The 25,592-nt window shown below is 38.9% G+C and overlaps 1 protein-coding gene across 1 annotated transcript in view; it reads right to left on the bottom strand.

Moving 5' to 3' along the window:
• Positions 1-12,194: 12,194 nt before the first annotated feature.
• Positions 12,195-25,592, bottom strand: part of stk11ip (serine/threonine kinase 11 interacting protein) — a 113,446-nt gene continuing 100,048 nt past the window's right edge. The window contains exons 20-26 of the mRNA XM_062997640.1: positions 25,153-25,262; positions 22,285-22,382; positions 21,533-21,711; positions 18,462-18,546; positions 15,701-15,786; positions 14,462-14,688; positions 12,195-12,346 (exon numbers count right to left, since the gene is read on the bottom strand). Of these exons, the coding sequence (XP_062853710.1) occupies positions 12,218-12,346; positions 14,462-14,688; positions 15,701-15,786; positions 18,462-18,546; positions 21,533-21,711; positions 22,285-22,382; positions 25,153-25,262 (914 nt within the window). The 3' untranslated portion in view covers positions 12,195-12,217. The remainder of the gene's footprint in view (positions 12,347-14,461; positions 14,689-15,700; positions 15,787-18,461; positions 18,547-21,532; positions 21,712-22,284; positions 22,383-25,152; positions 25,263-25,592) is intronic.

Below are 25,592 nucleotides of genomic sequence, written 5' to 3'. Positions count from 1 at the left end.
AAAATTTGGTTCACTTGGATCCTTCACATTACTAGAGTTCAAGTCAGGATCTTGACAAGGGCACTCCAAAACTTTCATTTTGTTTCTTTGAAGCCGTTCAAAAAAAGTACTTGCTCCTATGATGCAGATCATTGTCTTAAGGCATGAACCTAATGTCCTTGAGGTTTAGACTAATTACTTGACATTCTACTTCTGTTTGGTTAAGCACAAAATTCATCAATGAAGTCACAAATGCATTCCCACACCATCACACATCAACTGTATATATGACATTCCACCTCTGGGGTAATCCAGTTATAATACTAGCCATTTTGATGCTCTTGGTAAGCAGTTTCTTTTGCCATGTAACTCATAAATGCGATTTTTGCCCATTTACCTGGGATTTTGTGTCTTCCTGGATAAAATTATTAAAGGAATGCTGGTAGGCTGGCAGGTTCTGAGAGGACTTAGCATTGTAATTGCCAAGGTAAATGCTCTGACTGGTTTCTAACCCTTTCAAGATCAATATATTTGATTTCTTTTTTGGAATGGCTTTTATCCCACATTACAATAAAACCCTTTAAGTGATGTTTCAAATCTATAGGACTGACATTAATTAAACATGGATGTTTAGTCCTAATAAACCCAAATAACATTTAAATTAGTTTAGCAATTAAGTGATGACAATACCAGTGTCACTGTTGAAGTATACTATATGGTCTAAAATAATGAAGACAGCCCTCGTAATCCGCCCTGACCTTTAACCAGTCCTTTTGGTATGAACTGGAACGTAGACTGTAATACAGACCTTCTGGTCTAACATCTGTGCCTGACACAGAACATGTATCTAACAAATACACTCTGAAGTCTTGAAAAAAGCCTGTTAATGACCATGGTTTTGTAATGAAATGTTCAACAAGCTCATGGTAAAGTGTCCACATACTTTTGTCCATATAATGAAAACAATCTGACAGACAATATATCATCATATATCATATTTTAAAGAAAAATAGCAGCCAACCTTGCCGAAAGACTGGTTTACACAAAAAAACTGCTTAAAATTCTCAAGTAACATATGTTGTGTTTTTTTATTTAAAGAAAAAAAACATATAGGCCTTAAGCATAAACAACCTGCCTGGTTAAACAAATAGCGTTTAATTTTACAAAGAAATGGATGGAAAATTTCCACAGCTTTTGTTTCTCTCACGTTTGTGTTTGTCTGAAAGACGCTCAGCACTTCGTTTAACAAACTTTGAAAAACTTGTGCAAGTTAGCAGGAAAGCTTTATTACTAAAGTTTTTCTTATAAAATGAGCTTTAAATGAACTATAAAACACACTTACCTAACAAAAGTTGCGGTAAATCGGGTTATTCGCTGCTACTGATGCACTAACAGTATAATCGACATTCAATCAGTCAGAGCCGCGTTCTTTTACTGACTCCACTGTTACCTATTCGCTCGGCTCACTCGACCACGTGACCTCTCCAGCCTCACCGGTGTTTGACGTACTAGCTACGTCCGACATGGCATACTATCCAACTAGCTGCATACTTTACTTTCAATTATAGCATACTGCACTATACTATGCGGCCAAAAGTATGTGGGCACCTGATCATGAGCTTGTTGGACATCCCATTCGATAAACTATGGGCATTAATATAGATGGGAATCCAACCAGTGGCGTAACTAGGAGCTCATGGGCCCCAGTGCAAATTTTTTTTATTTATAATTCTATATTTGTCAGTGTTTGCTATATATTTCCTGTTTGGCTTGCCATAATACATGCATAATACAGCCAATGGGGGGGGCAGTGAGGTGTGTCCCCCCCTGCTATGGGCCCCAGTGCACCTGCCCCCCTGCCCCCCTGTAGTTACGCAACTGAATCCAACCCGTCCTCTTCTGAGAGGTTCTGGAGGAGGTTACCCTCTTTTGCTGAATGATGAGGTTTGCTTGTTGATGTTCTAATTAATCCTGAAGGTGTTAGTGGGGTTGATGTTAAAGCACTACCAAGGTCACTAGAGTTCCTCCCCAGAAAACCTGAAAAAAACTTTTTTTTGTGGACCTCTCTTTGGGCACAGCCCAGTCATGCTGGATCAGGAACTTGCTCCTAAACTCTTGCTCATTTACACTAAAAATAAAACAGTTAAAGTCAAAAGCTTTCATACACTTTGAAAAAAACATGCAAGTACTGGCAATCTCAGTATTTCAGAGATTTTTACAACTTTTCTTTATTCTAAGTGAATGATTGGAACATATGAGCCAAAACATTAGGACCACATGTCTAATATGCTGTTAAACAACTATGACATGGACCCCCAAAACGTCTGAAGGATTCCTGTGGTATCAGCTACAAGGATATTACCAGCAGGTCTTTAAACTACTGTACTTTGCAATGTGAACTGTCCCACATTGTGTCCCGGTGCCATTTTTTTCTGAGGGTAAATGATGCACATGTGCCCACCATCCACCTGATCTTAGAGAAAACAGGAGAAAGCAGTAAACCTGCTTCCATTGTTCTGTTAGCTGTGTGCTGATTGAAGGTGCTTACAATAAGGAAAAAGAGTCATTATGTTTGTCATTATGTTTTTAACATGGCTTTATCCTGGTCCGGGTTGTGGTGTATCCGGTGTCCCCAGAAACACTGGGCACAGTGCAGGACAGGATGCCAATGCATTGTGAGGCTTTGGAGGCTTAGTATTACAGTTGTATGTAAAGGTTTTGGCACCCGTGACCAAGTTATTTATTTAGTTTTTGCAATTTATGTATATACATATACAAATGAATTGCACTTCTCTGAGGAGGTTTCACACAAGACTTTAAAGTATGTTTATGGGAATTTGTGCCATTTTGTATGACTGGGCACTGATGTTGATCAGAAAAGCCTCAATTGATGCTCCATGCTCCTATTCCAAATGTATACATTGGTCCACCCCCTTTGCAGCTTTAATGACTTTCTACAATGGCTTTTTTGCAACTTTTCTTTCTACAAGATTGTGGAGTGTGTCTGTGGGAATGTTTGCCCATTTCTCTAGAAGCACATATGTGAGGTCAGACACATGACACATGGCCTCAATTAGCTGGGATGTGCACAAACATACCATCTAATGCGTGTCCATCGTTTTTGTACATTTGACATGCCTAGATTAGTTTATTTAATTACCAGTCTTTTGTTTCCTTCGCTGTGTAATGGCTGGTATGTAATTAATGACGGAAAAGATGTTTAATTAAAACACTGTTCAATTAGTCTACAGTTTCTTTATATTAACAGAAGCTGTTGGATGGACAACTATTTATGCAACACCCGATAAATCAGGCCTTCCAATTGAAAGCCACTGTTAAGTAAAAAGCATATGACTGCCTGCTTTTTGCCAAATGGCTATTCATCTACCGTTTCTTTTTATTATAGCTGAATTTAAGTAATTTTATTACTATTTACTTAAAAAACATACAAAGAACCATCTGTGCCAAAAGTAAAAATATGTTTACATGTGCATGTATCTTAACAACTTCCATCTACTTAAAAGTGATTTGTCACTCTTAAAAACCCAGCAACAAGGTAAATAACACACTGGATTATTGCCTACTGCACCTCTATCCAACATGTATTTAATAAACGGGTGCCAAAATAGACCCACATATCCTTATTAGTCTTGTCACTAACAATCGTGTGTGATAGGAACCAGGGTCTGCATACACTCTTGGTCTGGCCAAGAACTGGTTGGCATCATTTAAGACATTATTATATAAACTGTTTATGTAATGAGCATTACAAAGTTCAAGTGCTTTAAAAGCTCAGAGAAAAGACCACAGAGAACAATGATCTATATTAATCAGTCCTTGCAGATTAATCCTTGCAGGTTATTGCCTTCTAAGGCAGCTGTGTAGACAATGGGATTTTAAAATTAAAAAATTTTAGAGAGCAAAAATGATACTTTGTTTGTTGTTTGGAGACTTCATTGTAATTATTAACTTTAGGTGTTTCAGCCTAACTCAAATTGTTAGAAGTGTATACAATTCATTTTTTACAATTACATGCTCTGTGCACAAAGCAAGGTCCATAAAAACACACTCACAGAGCCCAGACCTCAGCAAACACTTTTCTGATGAATTGGAACATCAACTGCAAGCCAGGATATGTAATCCACCAACAGTGTCTGCCCTCAAATGCACTTCTGACTGAATGGGCACACTTTAAAAGCTTGTGGAAAGCCTTTCCTACAGAGCGGAGTTTTGGACTGCATTTTTTCACCTGCACCAGCCGAGTTCATATGCAAATCAGCCCTGTGCACGGAGAGCCACACCCTGATCAGCATTATTATAGTTATGAGGTCCCTATCCGGCTCCCTAACACTGTATGAACAATAGCCAAATGTTGTTCATATAGCCACCCAGCCCATCCGGATGGCAGAGCAGAGATTCGATACGATGTATTCGAAATCCCAGCTCTGGTGTGCTAGCGTATTTTACCTCTGCGCCACCTGAGCGGCATACCTCCAGAAATTTTTACTGAAGTTGAAGGATTTTACCAGGCTTTTTAGGAGCTTTCTTCAGCATTATTTATCCCTTATTTATTGCTTATTCTCACTATTTAGGATAGTGAGATAAAAATTTAGGGGTACCTGAAGACATGTCTTTAAAATCATTGCAATCCATAACTTAATCACAAGAAATGAATTGTTTTTTTGTGTGTGGTGTGCTTGCTCTATAGCAGCATGTATATTAAAACTGGAATAAACAATTGACTTTTTGCACACTTTATTGTTTCTTTGATTTGGTTTAAATTGATACGACTATAAATTTTACCCATACACTTACCCATAATGATGAATTAAAAATTAAAACATGTTTTTAGAGGTTTTTGAAAATGAGTTGACATTCAAATGTACTCTTTTATTTACAAAAGTATTCACTGTTGCTGCGGCACTCCAAATTATAGTCAGGCACATCCTGCTTACATTAATTTTCTGTCTGTAAGAGCCCACAATTTATACTGCTTGGCCAGGAGAAAAAACTAAGCCCAAGGAACTAGAAACTGTCTGTCGATCCCAGCAAACAAACTGTGGCAAGACATAAATTAGGGAAAAGATATAAAACAACGAGCTACGACTTTGAGCATTCCCAGGATGACAGTGGCTTCATTCATAAGGTGCAAAAGGTCAGGCCTTGGTCAAGGAGGTAAGAAAAACACAACTATCAGTCTAAAAAGTTTCAAAGGTCCTGTGCAGAAATAGAAAAAGCTGATGGACAACAATTTGTGCAAGACCACACTAAATCTGGCCTTTATGGCAGTGGCAGGACAGAAGCCCCTGAGTAAAAGGTATATAACAACCCCCTCTGAAACATTAAGGAAAAACATTCTTTTGTTCAGATGAGATGAAAATTTACTCTGTGCAGAATAACAAGCACTATGTCTGGTAAAGGACAGGCTGTCTCCTGGTTATTACCATCACTACCATGAAACCTAGAGGTGGCATTATTATGATAAGTGAGTGTTTGTCAACAGCAGGGACATGAGGACTGGTATGAATTGAGGGAGAGGTGAATGCAGCCAATCACAGGCACATCCTTAAAGAAAACCACCACCAGTCCAAAAAAAGACTTTCAGTCCAAAAAAAAATCACCTTTCAACACAAACAGACTTGAATCATGCAGCTAAAATAAGACGGGAATGCCTTCAGGGCAAGTCTTTGTATGTCCTTAAATGGCCCAGCCAAAGCCCAGAATTAAACATTAAACACTAAATAGAAAGAAAACATTCACATCAAATGTACAATATAAAACTGGGTTAAAAGAATCCTGGGAAAAGAGCATATGACTGTCAACTTTTAGTTAAAAATGGACAACACAAAAAGAGCATTGCAGACCAACACCAAAACCTTTATTCTAACTGTGAAGCATGATGGAGCAAGCATCATGATATGGGGCTGTTTTGCTCCCTTAGGAACAGGAGAACAATACATTCAAAATACTATGAAGAAACTTTACAGAAGAATGATAAGAGTAGAAGCCCATCAATTTAGGTTTAATATACAGTGGGGCCAAAAAGTATTTAGTCAGCCACTGATTGTGCAGGTTCTCCTACTTAGAAAGATGAGAGAGGTCTGTAATTTTCATCATAGGTACACTTCAACTATGAGAGACAAAATGAGGGGGAAAAAAAATCCAGGAAATCACATTGTAGGATTTTTAAAGAATCTATTTGTAAATTATGGTGGAAAATAAGTATTTGGTCACCCACAAACAAGCAAGATTTCTGGCTCTCACAGACCTGTAACTTCTTTAAGAAGTTCTTCTGTCCTCCACTCGTTACCTGAATTAATGGCACCTGTTTGACCTCGTTATCTGTATAAAAGACACCTGTCCACTGCCTCAAACAGTCAGACTCCAAACTCAACCATGGCCAAGACCAAAGAGCTGTCGAAGGACACCAGGAAGAAAATTGTAGACCTGCACCAGGCTGGGAAGAGTGAATCTACAATAGGCAAGCAGGTTGGTGTGAATAAATCAACTGTGGGAGCAATTGTAAGAAAATGGAAGACATACAAGACCATTGATAATCTCCCTCGATCTGGGGTCCCACGCAAGATCTCATCCCGTGGGGTCAAAATGATCATGAGAACGGTGAGCAAAAATCCCAGAACTACACGGAGGGACCTGATGAATGACCTGCAGAAAGCTGGGACCAAAGTAACAAAGGCTACCATCAGTAACACACTACGCCGAGAGGGACTCGAATCCTGCAGTGCCAGGCGTGTCCCCCTGCTTAAGCCAGTACATGTCCAGGACCGTCTGAAGTTTGCCAGAGAGCATATGGATGATCCAGAAGAGGATTGGGAGAATATCATGTGGTCAGATGAAACCAAAATGGAACTTTTTGGTAAAAACTCAACTCGTCGTGTTTGGAGGAAGAAGAATGCTGAGTTGCATCCCAAGAACACCATACCTACTGTGAAGCATGGGGGTGGAAACATCATGCTTTGGGGCTGTTTTTCTGCAAAGGGGACAGGACGACTGATCCGTGTTAAGGGAAGAATGAACGGGGCCATTTATCGTGAGATTTTAAGCCAAAACCTCCTTCCATCAGTGAGAGCATTGAAGATGGAACGTGGCTGGGTCTTCCAGCATGACAATGATCCCAAACACACCACTCGGGCAACGAAGGAGTGGCTCCGTAAAAAGCATTTCAAGGTCCTGGAGTGGCCTAGCCAGTCTCCAGACCTCAACCCCATAGAAAATTTGTGGAGGGAGTTGAAAGTCCGTGTTGCCCAGTGACAGCCCCAAAACATCACTGCTCTAGAGGAGATCTGCATGGAGGAATGGGCCAAAATACCAGCTACAGTGTGTGCAAACCTGGTGAAGACTTACAGGAAACGTTTGACCTCTGTCATTGCCAACAAAGGTTATGTTACAAAGTATTGAGTTGAACTTTTGTTATTGACCAAATACTTATTTTCCACCATAATTTACAAATAAATTCTTTAAAAATCCTACAATGTGATTTCCTGGATTTTTTTTCTCTCATTTTGACCTCTGTCATCTTTCTAAGTAGGAGAACTTGCACAATCAGTGGCTGACTAAATACTTTTTGGCCCCACTGTAAGGTGGACAGAACAACAAGACAATGACAAAATCACTTAATCTTATTTATGCATTTTCTCCTCTTTTCTCTCAATTATCATGGTCAATTCGTCTTTCGCTGCTGGAGACTCCTGTCGTGTCAGAGGAGGATATTTTTGCCTGCCTCACGCTTCCTCCGATCCCTTCTTATTCACCCAGACATTTGGTAAATTCGTGCTTGAGGCCAGTATTCGCACATGAAGATTACACTGATCTTCTTGCTCCTCTACTTTTTATATAGGCACCTCAGGCTACTAACTAGGGTCCTTGTGCAGTGTCAAAGACCCCACCCACTTTCAGTCCGGTCTTTTCCCACCCAACAAACTCTAATGGCCAATTTTGTCTTCTGCAGGCATTGCCAGTTATGCCTGCTAGGGGGCACCCAGCCAACCGGTAGCAAAGTTAAGATTCAAACTTGGGGAGTTCAAAATCCCAGCGCTGGTGCGCTATTGGATTATTCCACCTGGGCGGCCAGAATGGACTTTAGTAGATCACATTATGACCACATATGAGTAAATAATGCAAAAAGTCCAAAAGGTTTTCACATCTCTTTTGTCATGGCATGTAATGTATGTTATAAATACACATTTGATAACATGAAGACAGCAGAAATGTTAATGTTGGTTTGCTCTTTACTGCAACACATTCCCAAAAAAGTTGGGACAGTAAGCATTTACCACTTTTTAATGTCGTCATTCCTTTTCACCACATTTAAAAGACGTTTTGGCACAGAGGGTACCGAGCGATTTAGTGTTTCAGGCGTTCAGTTTAAGCTGGCACCCTTGGCCTTTACGCACCAAAATTCCTCCCTATTCCTTAAATCGTTTAATGATATTATGCACTGTAGAGGAAAAAAATGCAAATCCCTTCAAATCTTTCTTTGAGGTACTTTGTTTTCAAACATTATAATAATTTTCTCACGCATTTGTTGACAAACTGGAGATCCTCTGACCATCTTTGCTCATCAAAGCCTTTCCTGGATGCTGCTTTTGTACCAAACCATGATTACAATCACCTGTTGACATCACCTGTTTGAAATCACATCATTATTTAGTTTTTTTCACCTCATTACTAGCCCTAAATTGCCCCGTCCCAACTTTTTTTGGAATGTGTTGCAGGCCTGAAATGCAGGAATGGAGGTATATTAACAAATTAAATCAAGTTAAACAGACAAAACATGAAATATCTTGAGTTGAAGTAAATGTAAGGGACACTGCATTTTTATTTTATTTGCATTTTTCATACTGTCCCAACTTTTTCTGATTTGGGGTTGTATTTATTATTTTTAGCAATGGCTTTATTCTGCTGAGGGTCTGCTGTAGTTCCAACACCACTGGGGGCAGTGCAAAAACACCCCGGACAAGATGTTGATTCATAACAGGGCAAAACACACATAGTAACAAAGTACATAATGATAGGCAGTGTTTATTTAGGTAGCAAAAATAAAATGCCAAATTTCACTGAAAACATGGCCTGTACAGAGTTGAATATATAGGCCTACACGTTAACACATTCTAGTACATCAATTAATACAGGTAGCTTTTTACATAAATAATTTCATACTCATTAAAACATGCACAAATTCAAAACAAAGACAAAAAATTACAGGTGCCATATAGCACACTGCACATGTAAACACCACCCTCCCCCAAATTCAAACCCACATATAATTCCATTTATGAAAAATAACAAAAGCAAAAAAGAAACTAGATGATTAACTATAGATTAATAATTTCACAGAATCCTATTAAGTCTCACAAGTCCTATGCAAACGCTCAGACACCTTTAGGTTACATTCCAAGTTCTGTTACTTTTTAAGTGAAAATAAGTGAACATATCCTCTCCCGGGACGAGATTAAAATCTGGTATTTTTAATGCAATTTTACAGCACAATTTCTATTGTTTTCTGAATTTATAGCATACACTATCTGGTCAAATGTATGTAAACTCTTCTTTATTAGTTTGTTGGACATTCCATGGGCAATGATATGAGTGGGTGTATAAGTTGGCTTAGGCCTCACAGCTATAAGAGCCTCCAGTCTTCTGAAAAGGCTTTCCACAAAATGGACATTTTGTTGGTGTGAATTTTTGAACAGATTCTCCAAATTCGCTGTGACAGAGTTGGAAGTATATTATTTATGTTGTGTAATAGATAGTACATGGCTATACTGTATATCTGTTCCTAAAACACAGAAAATAGTCATTGGAAAGGATGGGATGGATGTCAGGGATGGAAGTCAGGGATGGAAGGGATGCCCACCCACCTTTAACCTCATAGTTTATATAAAATACATTTGTGCATTAACATTTGCAGACGTTTGGTCTGAGGATGTGTTAACTTTTTCACTTAGAAAATCAATACCATAAGAAAGAAATGTTACCAAAATGTTTAAACTTTTGCATACGCTTTTACAGGCGCAGGGATATGTATACAACAACAAAAAAATAAATAAACAAACTGAAGTTGACATCAGTGCATCTCCCTGATTAAATAAATCAGTTAATGAAATATAGTGAGATGATTCGCTTTAAGGTTGCATCCAGCTTGGCATCTATACTCCCCAAAATAATTAATATAAACCTGACAATCACTTAGTCATCATTAAAGAGCTTGAATTATTAGAACATTGATGAATTTCCTGCTTTTACACACATACAGAAGCTAACTATTAACTAGTGAGCTGTCTTATTAATTAATAAGATGTATCTGAACAAAGAAATCACCAGATTGGGCTTTGTTCTTCTAGGTTATCCCTGCCTTACTCTGGAAGAAATAGATGTAACATAAAACATAAAATCAGTAGTACTCCACATTCTTTACTACAAGGTCCTCCCAACACCCAAGACACGTTTGAGGACCCAATACACGGACCATTATTCCTGTCATGTACAACAAAAGTGCTTGATTTTAAAGAAAAGTTTATTAACATACGTTTTTCAAATACTGGAGAAATGGTGTCCAGCACTGTTTGGTCATTTTCCTGTTCAAACACACCCCTGATTTTACCTGGGACCTATTGATAACACCGGCAGTATTAATCCAGGCTCATGTTTTAAATAACTCTAGGCATTTCTAAAGCATCAAAACAGCAAATAAAAACACATACTGCTGTAAACACTGATCAGCCATAACATTAAAACCACCTCCTTGTTTCTACACTCACTGTCCATTTCATCAGCTCCACTTACCACATAGAAGCAATTTGTAGTTCTACAATTACTGACTGTAGTCCATCTGTTTCTCTGCATGCTTTTTTTTTTAGTCTGCTTTCACCCCGTTCTTCAATGGTCAGAAAAGACTCCAGCAGCGCTGCTGTGTCTTATCCACTCATACCAGCACAACACACACTAACACACCACCACCGTGTCAGTGTCACTGCAGTGCTGGGAATGATCCACCACCCAAATAATGCCTACTCTGTGGTGGTCCTGACCATTAAAGAACAGCATGAAAGGGGGCTAGCAAAGCATGCAGAGAAACAGATGGACTACAGTCAGTAATTGTAGAACTACAAAGTGCTTCTATATGGTAAGTGGAGCTGATAAAATGAACAGTGAGTGTAGAAACAAGGAGGTGGTTTTAATGTTATGGCTGATCAGTGTACAAGAACACTGTTCTTTGTGCACCATGTAACCTTCTACTCCACCCATCAATGAAAAAGGGGCCACACAACACTGCAATGTCACCAACATGGTTTCTGCGTGTGTTGTTCTGGTATTAGTGTATCAGGTGCTGCAGTGTTGTTGGGCTTTTACACTTACATATCCTGCTAGCACTTGCTGGAGGTGTACAGTTAAGAGATTATAGCAAATTTCCTTTGTAATGCACAATGCATGCTTATCCTCATTTACAGAACAGAGCACTTGGTGTCATATATTGTTTTATATTTTTACAGTACTGACACTGTTTAAAATCAAATCCCAACAACACTGCTGCATCTGATACACTCATACGGTATACCATGTACACCTTCTACCATGTACCTACTATGGTAATGTAATTTCAGTGGTAAGAATAGTCCATTACCCAAATAAAAAGCTGACAGTAACAGGCTAGCCACAAAGTGCATCCATCTATACAGTAGGTGTGGCTCATATCTACAGTGTTGGTAGGTGTATTAAAACAAGGCCAAGCAAGGCACTTTGTGTGTGTGCAATCAAACATTCGGACTGACCTGCATCATGTGTTTTCTGTCTTTCTTAGAAACATGCACTATATGGCTTAACATATATGGATATGACTTCTAAATATTGAGTTCAGATGTTACAGCCACACCCAAAGCTAACAGGTGTATTGGATCAGTTTTATAATATTAATTACATGCTTTAAACCTTGCGCCAGTTTAGGATGGCTGAGGTTAGAGTATAATTGTGCCCCTGTGCAGGAGTTGAATATAAGCCAGGCCTTCTAATCTTTTTATGCATGAAAATGGTTTTGGACTGGGATGTCTAACAAGCTCACTGTCAAAGGTTAGCATACTTTTGACCATATAGTGCAAGAAAAGATACAGGTGATTTGTTACCCAGAGATAAACTCAGTGAAAAACATAAGTGGACAGAAAGAAGACAAAGACAGACAGACAGAAACTGACACTGGTGCAACAGTGCTCAACAAAAGTTACTACCGAATAACAGTGATGAGTTTGACCCCAAACATGGCCTCCCACTGGCTTTTGATCCAGTCCACTAAACCTTGGATTTCCTGTTCAGCCTCAGCTTTCAAAGGCCACGTCTTCTCTTCCTTAGCCATCTGTCAAACACACACAGAAAAAATGCACTAAGACGTCAGCATAAAAATGACAGAGGGCCCGTCCAACTTTCCCTTAAAAAGTCATGACTATTCAGACCTGAAAGCATCAACTTAAATACATCAGAAATCAAAAACAGTGTCATTTAGAATTATATTAGGTCAAAAGGTTACATACACTTAATAATGGCATAACTGAAGGGATTGGTAAACTGCTTTTTCTGTGACTGTATGGAACACATTAATTTCAAGATAAAACAAACCTATTTGAATTTTTTCATTAATTTATTGTAAGTTTTTTGAAATACGCTTGTTCAAAAATATAAATACAGCAACTAAGATTATTTTGGTAGTATAAGTAGTATTGTTTTTTGTATTTTCCAGTGAGTGGTTATAATAACCTATAGCTCACATACACCGATCGGGCATAACATTATGACCACCTTCCTAATATTGTGTTGGTCCCCCTTTTGCTGGCCATCCACGTGATGTAAAAGAAAACGTGATTCATCCAACCAGGCCACCTTCTTCCATTGCTCCATGGTCCAGTTCCAATGCTCATGTGCCCATTGTTATCACTTTTGGCGGTGGACAGGGGTCAGCATGGGCATCCTGACTGGTCTCCGGATATGCAGCACCATACGCAACAAACTGCGATGCACTCTGTGTTCTGACACCTGTCTATTCGAACCAGCATTAACTTTCTCTTTGGCAATTTGAGCTACAGTAGCTCGTCTGTTGGATTGGACCACACGGGCCAGCCTTCGCTACCCACGTGCATGAGCCTTGGCCACCATGACCCTGTCGCCGGTTTACCACTGTTCCTTCCCTGGACCACTTTTGATAGATACTGACCACTGCAGACCGGGAACACCCCCCAAGAGCTGCAGTTTTGAAGATGCTCTGACCCAGTCATCTAGCCATCACAGTCGTTTGGCCCTTGTCAAACTCACTCAAATCCTTACGCTTGCCCATTTGTCCTGCTTCCAACACATCAACTTTGATGATAAAATGTTCACTTGCTGCCTAATATATCCCACCCACTAACAGGTGCTGTGAAGAAGAGATAATCAGTGTTATTCACTTCACCTGTCAGTGGTCATAATGTTATGTCTGGTCAGTGTATGTCTAGTTTGCACCCAATTGAGTAAGCTACAAGCATCACAATAAAAAAATAGATAAACAAATTACACTATCCCACTACTGCTGGGATTTAGAGTTCAAATCCCCAGTGGTGCTATCGGCCAGTCGGGTATCTAAATACAAATGTGATTAGCTGTGTTGTAATTTCTGACTGCTGGATCTTTTGTCGGTTATATAATTGATCGCAGTAGGAAAAAGCTTTCCACCACTTTAACATCTTTTCTATTAATGATCAAGTTAGCAAATTTCCTGCTGTCATGACTTTGTCTCACTCCTATTGAGCTGAAGACCTGATCGTTGGAAGTTTAGTGATGTTTCTTCCACCAATCTTGAATCCTAAATCATCTTCCTCCAGTCCTGCTTTTCTCATTATAGGTTCAGTGTTCAGGTTAGACAGAAATGGTGACAAAATGCAGCCTTGTGTAATTCCTTTGCCAATGTGGAACCAGTCTGTTTGTCCATGTACTGTCAAGACTTTGGCTTGTTGATCAGTGTAACGATTCCTCATTCAAACATGGCAATGCTCTAATATCCCCATTTTCTTGAGGACATTCCGTAATTGCATACAAATGTTTTCAGACGCCAACATCCCAGTCAACTTGGTGCCTATTTTGGAAGCAAACAAAGACCAAAGTTTTTGGTGTGACCACAGTCTATAACCTAAACTTGCCCACTCATACCTGGCAGAAGAAATACGTCAGCATGTGGTTTAACCAAGTAATTTAGCAAAGGAAAGAGTGCTGTGCTGAAACTAATGGAGAGGGGTTCTTAATTGCCACTTGTGCAAATGTTTCATTTGTGGCTCCAGATGTGCAGTTAGAAGGCAGGACATAAAAGAAAAAAGACTAAGCAGAGAGTAAACACACACACACACACACACACACACACACACACACACACACACACACACACACACACACTCTTCCTGTGTGCCTGTGCAGTAAAGTCTAAAACATCTGTTTTTAAAATACTCACCTCGTCATAAAGTTTTATGTCCACCTGACATGGATCAGATGAGAACAGATGGACAGAGCTGACACAGCTGATAGGCTGTGTTTCCCGAACAGTGACCCGCCCACTGCTGGTTTCGCCCTCCTCATTGACTGTAAGGTTTGGGCAACTTTTGCTCCATTGGTGGTCTTCGTCAAGAAGACAAAGTGTTTCCTGAGTGGCCAGAACAGTCACCGAGGTCGGAGCGTCACCTGAAAGAAAAGTTACACCAAAGCAGACTTTTTTTAAATCATATTTTTATATAATTTCCTCCATCATTTAAAAATTTGGAAAGGTCTGCAGAGTTTAGAGTACAGAGTACTTTGAAGTGATAAATCAAAACAAGAACTGTTTGGTCATATTGATCAGGCTGGCTTGTCTGACATGAGAGAAGCAAGACCAGAAAGATACTACCCACACGATCAAGCATGTAGGTGAGTAAGTGATAATGCGGGATGTTTTTTTTTTTGCTACAGGAACTGATTATCTTGACCATATGACTGGTATCATGGATTCCCAGAAATACCCAGGCATTCTGAGAAGGAACATTAAACCTTCTGTGGTAAAATTGCACCTTGGTGATGATCTCAAGCACACTTCTAAGTTAATCAAAGTCAAACACACACACACACACACACACACACACACAAACGTATCTTAGAACAAAGCCATGGTCTGCAAAGAGCATCCAAAGCATCAAAAGGAACCTCACTGTTGACAAGTATCAGTCATGAAAAGGGCACCAAAAAATTCCAAGGCATTACATATACCATGGAACACAGTGAAGATGGTCATTAATGAGTGGATAAATATGACACAACAGTTATATAACCAAGAACTGGATGGATCTGCCAAGTATCATACAGCAACATTAAATAATCAAAAGAAATTACTGACAAGTACTGGTTATATATTACATTTTACAGTCATATAGAAGTCAAATCATTAAAAAAGTATTCAAACAATAATAACAATACTGAAAACGTGTTTAATATGAACATATTAAACACTATTAACCAAAAAATAATATGAAAATTAGCTAACAACTCTGTTGTGCCCTCTGCTAAAAAAAGGATGCAACTCTTTTACCTGGAGCAGTGAATCACAGCTACAAGTCAGTGCATGTTGCAGTCACCAATACCTAAATTTTACCCCACAATTACCAAGCTGTGCAGCTTCAGACTAAATTATTCTACCCTCATGTCTAAGATCACAAGAACTCACCAAGTTGGAGGAAGGCCAGGAGATAAAAAAATGGAGGATGGCTATCTTCTTCAGCATCCGTTTTGCTGCCTTCACAAACCAGGGGCCTGTTAAAAACAGAAAACATTTTCAGCATTTATACGTTATAGTAAATGTCTGTAAAGAGGTATAAATAACAGCTCCATCTAATGAACATTTGCTCTGTGAAATAAAAATAAAAAAACTGAATAATGTGGTTGTTTATTTGTTGGTCATTCTCATGACAAGATAGGTACCTAGATTTTGTACAGGTTATTTATTCATGTTCTTTGTCTAGTGGTCTTTCTGTGTTTAGTTCTAGATGTGTATTATCAGTCTTGTATTTTTCAAAAAAATTATCAGAGCCTTTGATTTTGTTAAAAATTTCAACCATTGTATTTGGTATTGCAAGTCTTTGACGTTTTATGTTATATTTTGTGCACTTTGTTAAGAAATGTCCAATGGTTATTTGTGTATTACAGTGGTCACATATTGGTGGGTGCTCTCCCTTCACCAGGTGTGTATGTGTTAGGCGAGAGTGCCCAATACGACATCTTGTATATGTCGTCTGTTCCAATCTCTTTCCAGTCAGCAGTTTTGGTCGTGCTTGGATGTTGGGGTAGATGTTGTAGAGTTTGTTCTAAATAATGTGGTTGCATAAATGTGCCAGTAAAACACCCTCTTATAACTAGTGTATGTGGCTGGGTTCAGAATTAGCCAATCACATTCAAACTCAAGTTAATTAGCAGTCTGCCATCAATTTTAGTGACTCTAATTACCGCCATTTAAAGTTCAGCTGTTCTTAGAGCATCTTAGAGCAAAAGCCATGGTCTGCAAAAATCTTACAAAGCATTAAATGGATCTCATTGTGGGCAGTTGTAGCCTAGGTTAAGGTACTGGACTAGTAATCATAGGTCACTGGTTTAAGCCTCACCAATTCCAGGTTGCCACTGTTGGGCTTGTGAACAAGGCCCTTAACCCTTAATTGCTTAGACAGTATACTATCAGTACTGTAAGTCATTTTGGATAAAAGTATCTGCTAAGTGCCCAAAATGTGAATGTTAAAAGGTATAAGTCAGAAGAAGGGTAGAAAAAACTCCAATTCATTACACATAACATGGGACACAAAAAAGACAGTAATCAACAAGTGAATAAAATGTGACGTGACAGTAACATTACCAAGAACTGAACATCCCTCCATAATTGAAAGACAACAAGAAAACTGGTTCACGAGGCTGCCAAGAGGCCTACAGCAACATTAAGGAAGCTGAAGGAATTTATCGCAAGTACTGTTTGTGTACTACGTTACAATGATCTTCTTTATTCTTTATATGACTAAACTGTGAAGTAGGGTGACAAGACTATTTCCTTACAATGAAAAACATCCAATCATGGCTACATTTGGCTACAGAAACCTACATCAAAACTGCCAAAAGCAGGTGGGAATATGTGTTAGTCTGATGAGACCAAGTTTGAACTTTCTGGCCATAATTCCAAAAGCAGGGGCGTAACTACCGGGAAGGGGGGGGGGGGCTTGCACTGGGGCCCATGGCGGCGGGGGGCCCTCCACGACATGAACTCAACTCAATATACTGCCTATATACTGTATATGAAATTTGTTGAGGGGGCCCAATAAATTTTTTTGCACTGGGGCCCATGAGCTCCTAGTTACGCCACTGTCCGAAAGGTATATGTTTGGTGCAAAAACAACAATGTGCATCATCAAAAAAAACACCATACCCACAGTGAAGTGTGGTGGTGGCAGCATTATGTTTTGGGGCTGTTATTCTGAAGCTGGAACTGGGGTTTTAGTCAAAGTGGAGGGAATTATGAACAATTTTAAATTTCAGTAGATTTTGGCACAAAACCTTAAGGCCTCTGCTAAAAAGCTGAAGATGAAGAGAGATAAAAAGGAATTTCACCTTTAAGTTTGACCCAAAACGAAATATTAGTTTAAGGGTAAGCATATTTATGCAACCACATTATTCTATGTTTTTTATTTATTTTTTTAGACTGGTATATACACAGTTGAGTCACATTATTATGACCACCAGCTAACATCCAAAATACCTGCCGTGTGCAGCACAGACAGCAGCTAGACCGGCTGGCCACAGTAAGATCTTGGTAGATTGTCAGAAATATCTGGAGTCATGCTGACTGCAGTGCATCCCACAGCTGCTGGAGGGTGCATGGGGAAGGATCAACAGAGCAAACATGACGATCGAGGTGGTCCCAGAAATGCTCAATTGAGTTCAAGTCTGGGGAATTAGTAGTACTTGTAGTACTTGGAAGTTTTGGTCGTGCTCTTCCAATCAATGTCGGACATTTCTAGCCAAGTCACATGTCGCATTGTCTTGCTAGAGGATCCCATTCGCCCCAGGAATAAAATTTTACCCACAGTACAGTACTTTTACCCATGACAGCAACGAGGGATGTAAGTGCAGACAGCCTATCGCACACAATTTTTTTTTTAACAGTGGCCCACTGACTACAAATGGTTCATTTGAAAAAGAGACAACCATAAGAAATAAAAAAAGAACACATAAAATGCATGTGGGTCAGCAAAGCAAATTAGAAAGTACACAAAGCCAAAAAATAATAAATAATTTTTTCATTGACCCGATTTAAACACTTTCAGCTGGGACTACAGATGTGTACAATGAATGATAAAAGGAAGGAGGTCACAAACAATCAAACACAGATCCAATCACTGAGATGGGAAAAACAGAGAGTAAAAGACACTGAGCAGGTTTCTTTTACATACCAGAGATGATGTTTGGGATTCAGGCGTGTAGTTGAAATGCCCTTAAGCTTGCTGTCAGCCTTTGGTGCCAGTTCTTTTGCTATTCCTTTCATGGAAAGAAAGAGCATTACCAATTAAGGCACTACAGGTAGCTAGTGTCACCTTAACATTTCAAAGAACATACTATGCTGCTTACTTGTTTGCTCTATGGTACCATTTTTCTAACAAGCCCACCTGCTGTTAAGATCAACGGTGTGACTCGGTTACGCAATCATATCCTTCTGCCTTTTGGCAGAGGGGGCATGGAGGCGCAGATGATTGATGTGTCAGTTCCTCCTAACTGACAGTCACTCACCTGCACCTCCTTGAACATTCATTTGCTTCAAGTGGAAGTGTTTCTATTTATCACAGTTTCCTTCCCAGAGATTCACTGGCTCTGCCTCTGTTGGCAACCTGCATTTCTCTTAAAACCATGATGATGGGCTTGGTCTGGTTTAGTTTTTTTTGCTGGGGTATGAGGCCAGCTCACTTTTGCCTCTTCCTGGGAACACAGTTGGTATTGCTGTCTTCGAGCACCTCAAGGAAACTGCCCTGAACAAGTAAGTTGCTCCAGAAGCAGTATGACAGCTTTTTTCCAGAGCAAACCACAAGTTTGGACCCACACTGGGTGTGGGGCAGTTAGTGGGGTGGAGTGGCAATGCTGTCTTCTGTTTGTTCTGGGTTACCTTTCTTATTTTTCCAAGAACTTGGTTGTCACAGGTGCTCTAAGTAGATTGACAACCAGTTTTCATTTCTGCGCTATTCACCTGTAACTTAACACGACCAGAACAGGTAAACCCCAGCTGATTCCTAAAGCTCTGTTTAACCTCATCCAGCAGTTACATACAGCTACAACTAGCAATTATTTTAGTAACAGATTAATCAATTGTCTTATATGATTAGTTAATTGTATTTACATCAAAAAATATTTACATTACTTTAATCAGATGTAATCAAAATTACTTTTATACAAAAAAAAAATAAATCAATGTCACTCTTTTGAGAAGGCTTCTCACAAGACTGAAGTACATCTGTGGGAATTTGTGCCCGTTCAGTCAAAAAAAGCATTTGTAAGGCTGGGCACTGATGTTTGTCACGGAAAGATCAATGGACGTTCTAGTTCATTACAAAGTTGTTTAGTGGGGCTGAGGTCAGGGCTCTGTGCAGGCCACTGGAGTTTCTTGATACTGAGACTGCTTTGTGCACAGGGGCACAGTCATGCTGTGACAGGAAAGGGTCTTCCCTAAACTGCCCATGTACTAACCTGTATCTGAACATAGTAATAATTATGGTAATTATTAAATATGGTAAATTGAGTATTTACAACAGTAGTATGCACTTTTGGACCACAGTTTCTACTTCTAGAAAAAAAGTTTAAACTTTATGACCATCCAGCAGCCTCAAACAGCATTATAAATGATGTCATAAAGCAGCCTTAAATTACACCCAACAGCTTCTGGACTCCTGGTCACAAATGACCATGGGTGCGCGAATTAAAGTAAAATTTATTTACTTGTACACGTTTCTTAAAATTATTTTATCAATGATTACTTAAATTGTTTTTTTCTACTATGTTTTGAGATTAAAAATGACATTTTTATTAAATTGTTCCAGACACACAATTGAGTCATGCTTTCTGAATATTTTAATGCTCCTTAATGCCAAAAACCTAGTTTTATGGGATGTCCTGGTGAAAGAAAAGAACATAAAGTACAATCACCTAATAAATATATCAGGAATTAAACATATTAACACTGTCCAACATTCTGACTTGTTGAAAAGGCCACATTCTATAACTGATTGCAAGTACTAGTCTGTGGAGATTGCACTTTACTAAACCCAATAAGTAGAATTGATACTGATTTGGTTTAGCTTTAATTAATAAATGATCCTTTAGGGTCACCACAGTGGATCATTCATCCACATATTTAATTTGGTTCAGTTTTTATTCTGGATGCCGTTCCTGATGCAAACCTTCAAATTATCTGGGCTTGGGACTGGCACTAAGGGTGCACTGATATTCGTCTCCAAATTGGCTAGGTTCCCATAATACCATCACTGAACAACACTGAGCACTCATTAATAAATGTTCTTAAAGTCATAAACAAAAGAAAATGCCATTATGTTTAAAAGAAATGCAAAGATTACATTTGTCATGTGTCTGACCCAACTGTTCTTCTAGAAACTAACTTGCAAGAACGACTGCCATGTTTATTTATTATGCTTCATCTATATTATTATGAGGGCAGATGAGTTAATTACGGTTGCTACTCCACAAGCTGTTGTTCAAAAATGACAATAGAAACTTGGAATTTGGAAATAATATTTTTCCCTCTTTTAGCTGCTCCTGTATTAGGGGTCGTCAGTGGCTAGGCTGTTCAACCACTCCCCTCAGACACAGCCAATCATACCTGTACAGCACAGCAGTAGTAGACTAGCAAGATTTTATCACTCCGCCAACTGAATACTCTTATTCTGTACTGTATTTCTACGAATACGAATGTATTTCTAAGAATATTATTAATTATTACATTTTTAATAATGATTATTATTATTCATTCATTTACTGTCTGCTGATGAGCTGCTGAAATTGATTCACAATAGTTTATGCTTTTTTTACTGGACAGTTTAATTGGCTTGGTGTTCCACTGTGATGATTAATGGATCATTTAATTTTCTAAGCAGTGTATTGTATAAAGATAAACTGGATAAAGATGGGTTATAGTTTATAGTTTAGAAGATAAAGAATAAAAATTTCAACAAAAAAAAACATTAACTACAATTACTGGCTATAATAAACAAGAGTCAAGTATTTTCCATACGGTAAAACATGAGGTTAAATTACCTTGATCATTTATCAACATGGAAAAGAAAATTAGTGAGTTAACCTTTATAAATAGCATACACAGCTTCACACTGTGTATGTTAAACAAAGCAATAAATTCATGGGTGCCAATAATTGTGACTTGTGTTTCTGTTAAAATCTATTATTGTTAATTCTGAAGCTATATGGCTGAGCTTTGCATGGGAATGAAGGTACTGTTAGCTCTTGCCTGTTAATCGGCCGAAGAAACGGTTGCAACGGGTGCTGTCTCGAACCAGCAGTGTGTATGCAGCTGCCCCCTCATCAAATTCCATGTGGATGCTCTGGGAACCAAGACCTACTTCCAGATAGCTCAAATCACACAGCCGATGACTCTCCCTTTTCTCCAGCCAGTCTGATGGCTGCCCTCTGTACCAAAGAAAGAAAGGTAAACCAAAAAGTGTCTCTTTATTAAATGTATGAGGAAATAAGAAAAATACTTAATAAGGAATATACACATATAAATACAAAATACACACATAAGAAAATTCAAGTAAAAGTAAAAAATCAAGGTGCTGACAGTGTGCAAACTCTTGATACTCTGAGTAAGAGAAATTGGTTATACTGTATAATTGTCTGCATGCAAGGACTTCTGATTCAGATGTCTTAGTTCTCTGGTCCTGATATTTCCTAAAGCCCATCAAAATGCATTTTAACAACTTAACAGCTTAAAAACATTGGTTTGTGCTCTAAACCACAGGGGTGTATGGCCTCCACAATCAGAAAGGACCTTTGAAGCAGCTTATCAATATTTTCTTGTTAAGAAGGTAATGCTCTGTGCAAATTGTTGAGGCTTTGTTTGTCCAAACAGATGCACCTGATATGAATTCAATGATAATAAGTCCTATAACCAATTATGTCTTAATGAAAGTCACTTTGCAAACAGAGATACCGTCAACAATCCTGTAGCATGTGCATTGCGAAAGCACAGTAGTAGCTTACTCTGAGCAGGAAGTCATTTTCAGGATGTAGATGCGCTGATCAGACACAACCATGAGAGCCGGGAACTCCAATGGGTCCCCAAACTTCACAACAGACATCTAAATCATAAGAAAACCATGAGAATTAACATCAGTAAAATTCACATTAGTTTTAAAACATTAGTTTAATGCATTTAAAGATCTGATCACACATTAAGTTTAAAATACCTGATTATTCAGTAAAACTAACATTCTCTGCATTCAAATTCTTTTAAATGACAAAGTGATGAGCTGCTCAGGTCGGGCAGCGGTAAAATCACACGCTGGAACCAGAACTGGGATCTCGAATACATCGTATCGAATCTCAGCTCTGCCTTGCCGACTGGCCACATGAACAACGATTGCCCTGTTGTTCAGATATGGGCAGGACTAAGCCGGATGGGGTCTCTCTCATGACTGATGCAATTACGACCTCTGCTGGCTGATTGATGCCGCCTGCAAAAAGAGTGCTCTTAGGGTGTGTCCCTCCGTACACGCTAAGCTGCACTGCACTCGTCAAAGTGTAGGTGATAAAATGCATACGGCATGCTGCCCACGTGTCGGAGGGGGTGTGGGTTAGCTTTGTTCTCCTCAACCAGAGCAGAGATCGGCATTGGTGGAGAGGAAGCATCATGCAATGGGGCAATTGGACGCGCTAAAAAGGGAAAAAAGGGGGGAAAATGCATAAATAAAATATATATATATAAAAAATGACAAAGTGATGTAATATGTAGTGTATGCACAGTAAGTAAAAATAAGTATTCAGCCACATTTAATAACTTGCAAGATGATGTGATGCTATGTTCACTATTGTCGAATGATGGTCACTTATCAGTTAAAAGAAATTAGCAAAATTTACATCCCTACAGAGGGCATTTACTACTATGATACCCTAAGCCCCTGCTTTGTTTTTCTGGTGGTGTGTTTAGGGTTGTTATCATGCTAAAAGGTGGACCTCCTGCCCATCTTTAGCTGTTTTCCTCAGGAATTTGGATGTACTCGGCAGAATTAATTTTCCTTCAACCTGACACAGTATTGCCAGCACTGTACTTCACAGTAGGTGTGGTGTATTTTTAGTGATGTGCTGTGTTTTGATTTCTCAACATACTGCTTGGAGTTCAGTCCAAAAAGTTTAATCTTGGAGCACAAAAGAATGTTCCAAGTCTTTCAGCCAGGCACTTTTTAAAAGTGACCAACCAATCTCAGCCTTACAGACTTATAAGTTCTTTAAAGTTTCTATTAGCCTCCCCGATCAATATCCTTCTGGCTCTTTCATCCAGTTCACAGGAATAGCCCAATTTTGGCAAGGTGTTGGTGGTGCCATATACTTTCCACTTCTTGATAAAGCTCTGAATGATACTCAGAGGGACAGTTAAAGCTACTGAAATCAATCCTTTTCCTCATTTGTGTCTTTTTACAACTTTATCATTGAGGCCTTTTGAAAGCAACTTTCCAACAATGGCAAATTTGTGTGTTACCATGCACTACAAGTAGCGAAATCATCAAGGAGCAGCTTTTTAGTTTTTATTCTGAGGTAATTTAAACCACAACACTTGGTGTCAGGTGTGGGTCAATTAGCCTGGTGTTTATCTGGAAGGTGATTGGTTGTATCTAAACAAACTTATAACGATTGCTCTAAGGGGTGATCACTTATCCAAACCAGGCATTCTTTATTATAATTAAATTATAATAATTGATGGGTAATTTTTACATTGATGATGTGGGTCTTTTTTCAGAAACACTGGCATTACAAAGCTACAAAACCGAATTAGTAGATATTAGTTTATTACATGCAAAACAATTAATTAAACTGCAGTAGAAACAAGTGAGCTGTGCATCTTTAGCAATTGAAAGACTGACATACACAAACATAAAATTCATAGGTTTTATCCAATCTGGGGATTGTTTGTAATCTTCCTGGAAGAATAAAATATAATGACTTAATGCAGTTTATCATCATCATATAAGTGCCGTCAAATCAATTCCAACTTCTCGCAACCATATGGTTAGTGTTTTCTCCAAAACATCCTGTCTTCTGTTTAGCTCTTTAGGCTTCTTAACTGCTCGATTCTTGCTCTTGTAATTGTATCCATCTTGATGCTAGCCATCCAGAATTGTCTCCCATCAGCTCTCATTTTTCTTAAAGTGTGTGTCCATAAAAATGAGGCCTGGCTCATGATCACTGTTTCAAGTTCAACCGAAACAGTTCTGGCCACACCAAACCACGTTAGCCCACTACCGCCGAGAGTTAGAATCTCAGTGATGCTCTTGACCTGGCTAGGGGTCTAACAGGCACTATTGGCAGTGCCTGAGGAAGGTAGTTTGACAGGGTTCCTCCTTGTTTGAGGCACCTGCAGAAGTGGTGAATGATTCACAGGGGGCACAGCTTGACTTTCCATACTGTGGTATGATGCACTGCTGGCAGGTAAAAAAAAAAAAACAAGGCCGGTGGCTGTATACGTGTTGGAAGGGAGGTGTGATAGTCTGCAGCACTCCTCAATCAAGGCTAAATTTAACAAATTAACCAAAATATGAAATGTTCCACTCTGTGATGGACTGGCGACTTGTCCGGGGTGTTTCCTACCTTTCGTCCAGTGTATTGTAACCACTGTGAGTGTAAATAGGATAAAGCAGTGATAAAACAGACACTTAATAAATGAATAAACAAATAAAAATGTGCCATACCACATTTAGATTTAATTTCAACCCCCCATGTTATTGCTACATATGAACAATAACTGTGGATTAATATGTGCAAAGGTTTAAGCCCTGTAACGGATGCTTTTAATTATTTCACACTGTGTAAGCATTTACAAGACTGTATGTAATAAATAAAAAAATATCCTCTTACTTTTAAAAATGAATGAATCTCCTCTTCTCCATCAAACACTTCCACATCTAGAAAAAGTTTCAGTCGATGGTCTACAGCTTCAACATCTTCTGGCAGCAGATCTAGAAGGCCTGAAACACAGAAATGTACACACAGAAAGGTTGTTGACACATATTAAAAAAGACTTATAATGGACATGTGTGTCATGTCAGCCCTGTGTCAGATACTTTCTACATTTGTTCTACTTCTGTGCTTATATAATTGGAACACATTCACTATATGTTCAAATATATGACCTCTCACCATAAGAAGCACCTGCACAGGCTTATTCTTTGTCCATGCTATCAACATCAAACTACTTATGCTTTAAAAGTGCTGATTTTAAAGAGTCTGAATCTGCTGCCACTTGCACAACCACCCATGAGATCAGGGATCACCACACGCCCCCTCTGACACATGTA

The sequence above is a fragment of the Trichomycterus rosablanca genome, chromosome 6 (genome assembly GCF_030014385.1).
Source record: "Trichomycterus rosablanca isolate fTriRos1 chromosome 6, fTriRos1.hap1, whole genome shotgun sequence".
Classification (NCBI taxonomy): Eukaryota; Metazoa; Chordata; class Actinopteri; order Siluriformes; family Trichomycteridae; genus Trichomycterus; species Trichomycterus rosablanca.
Note: the sequence above shows the minus strand (reverse complement) of the source record. Positions and strands in the feature narration are given on the sequence as shown.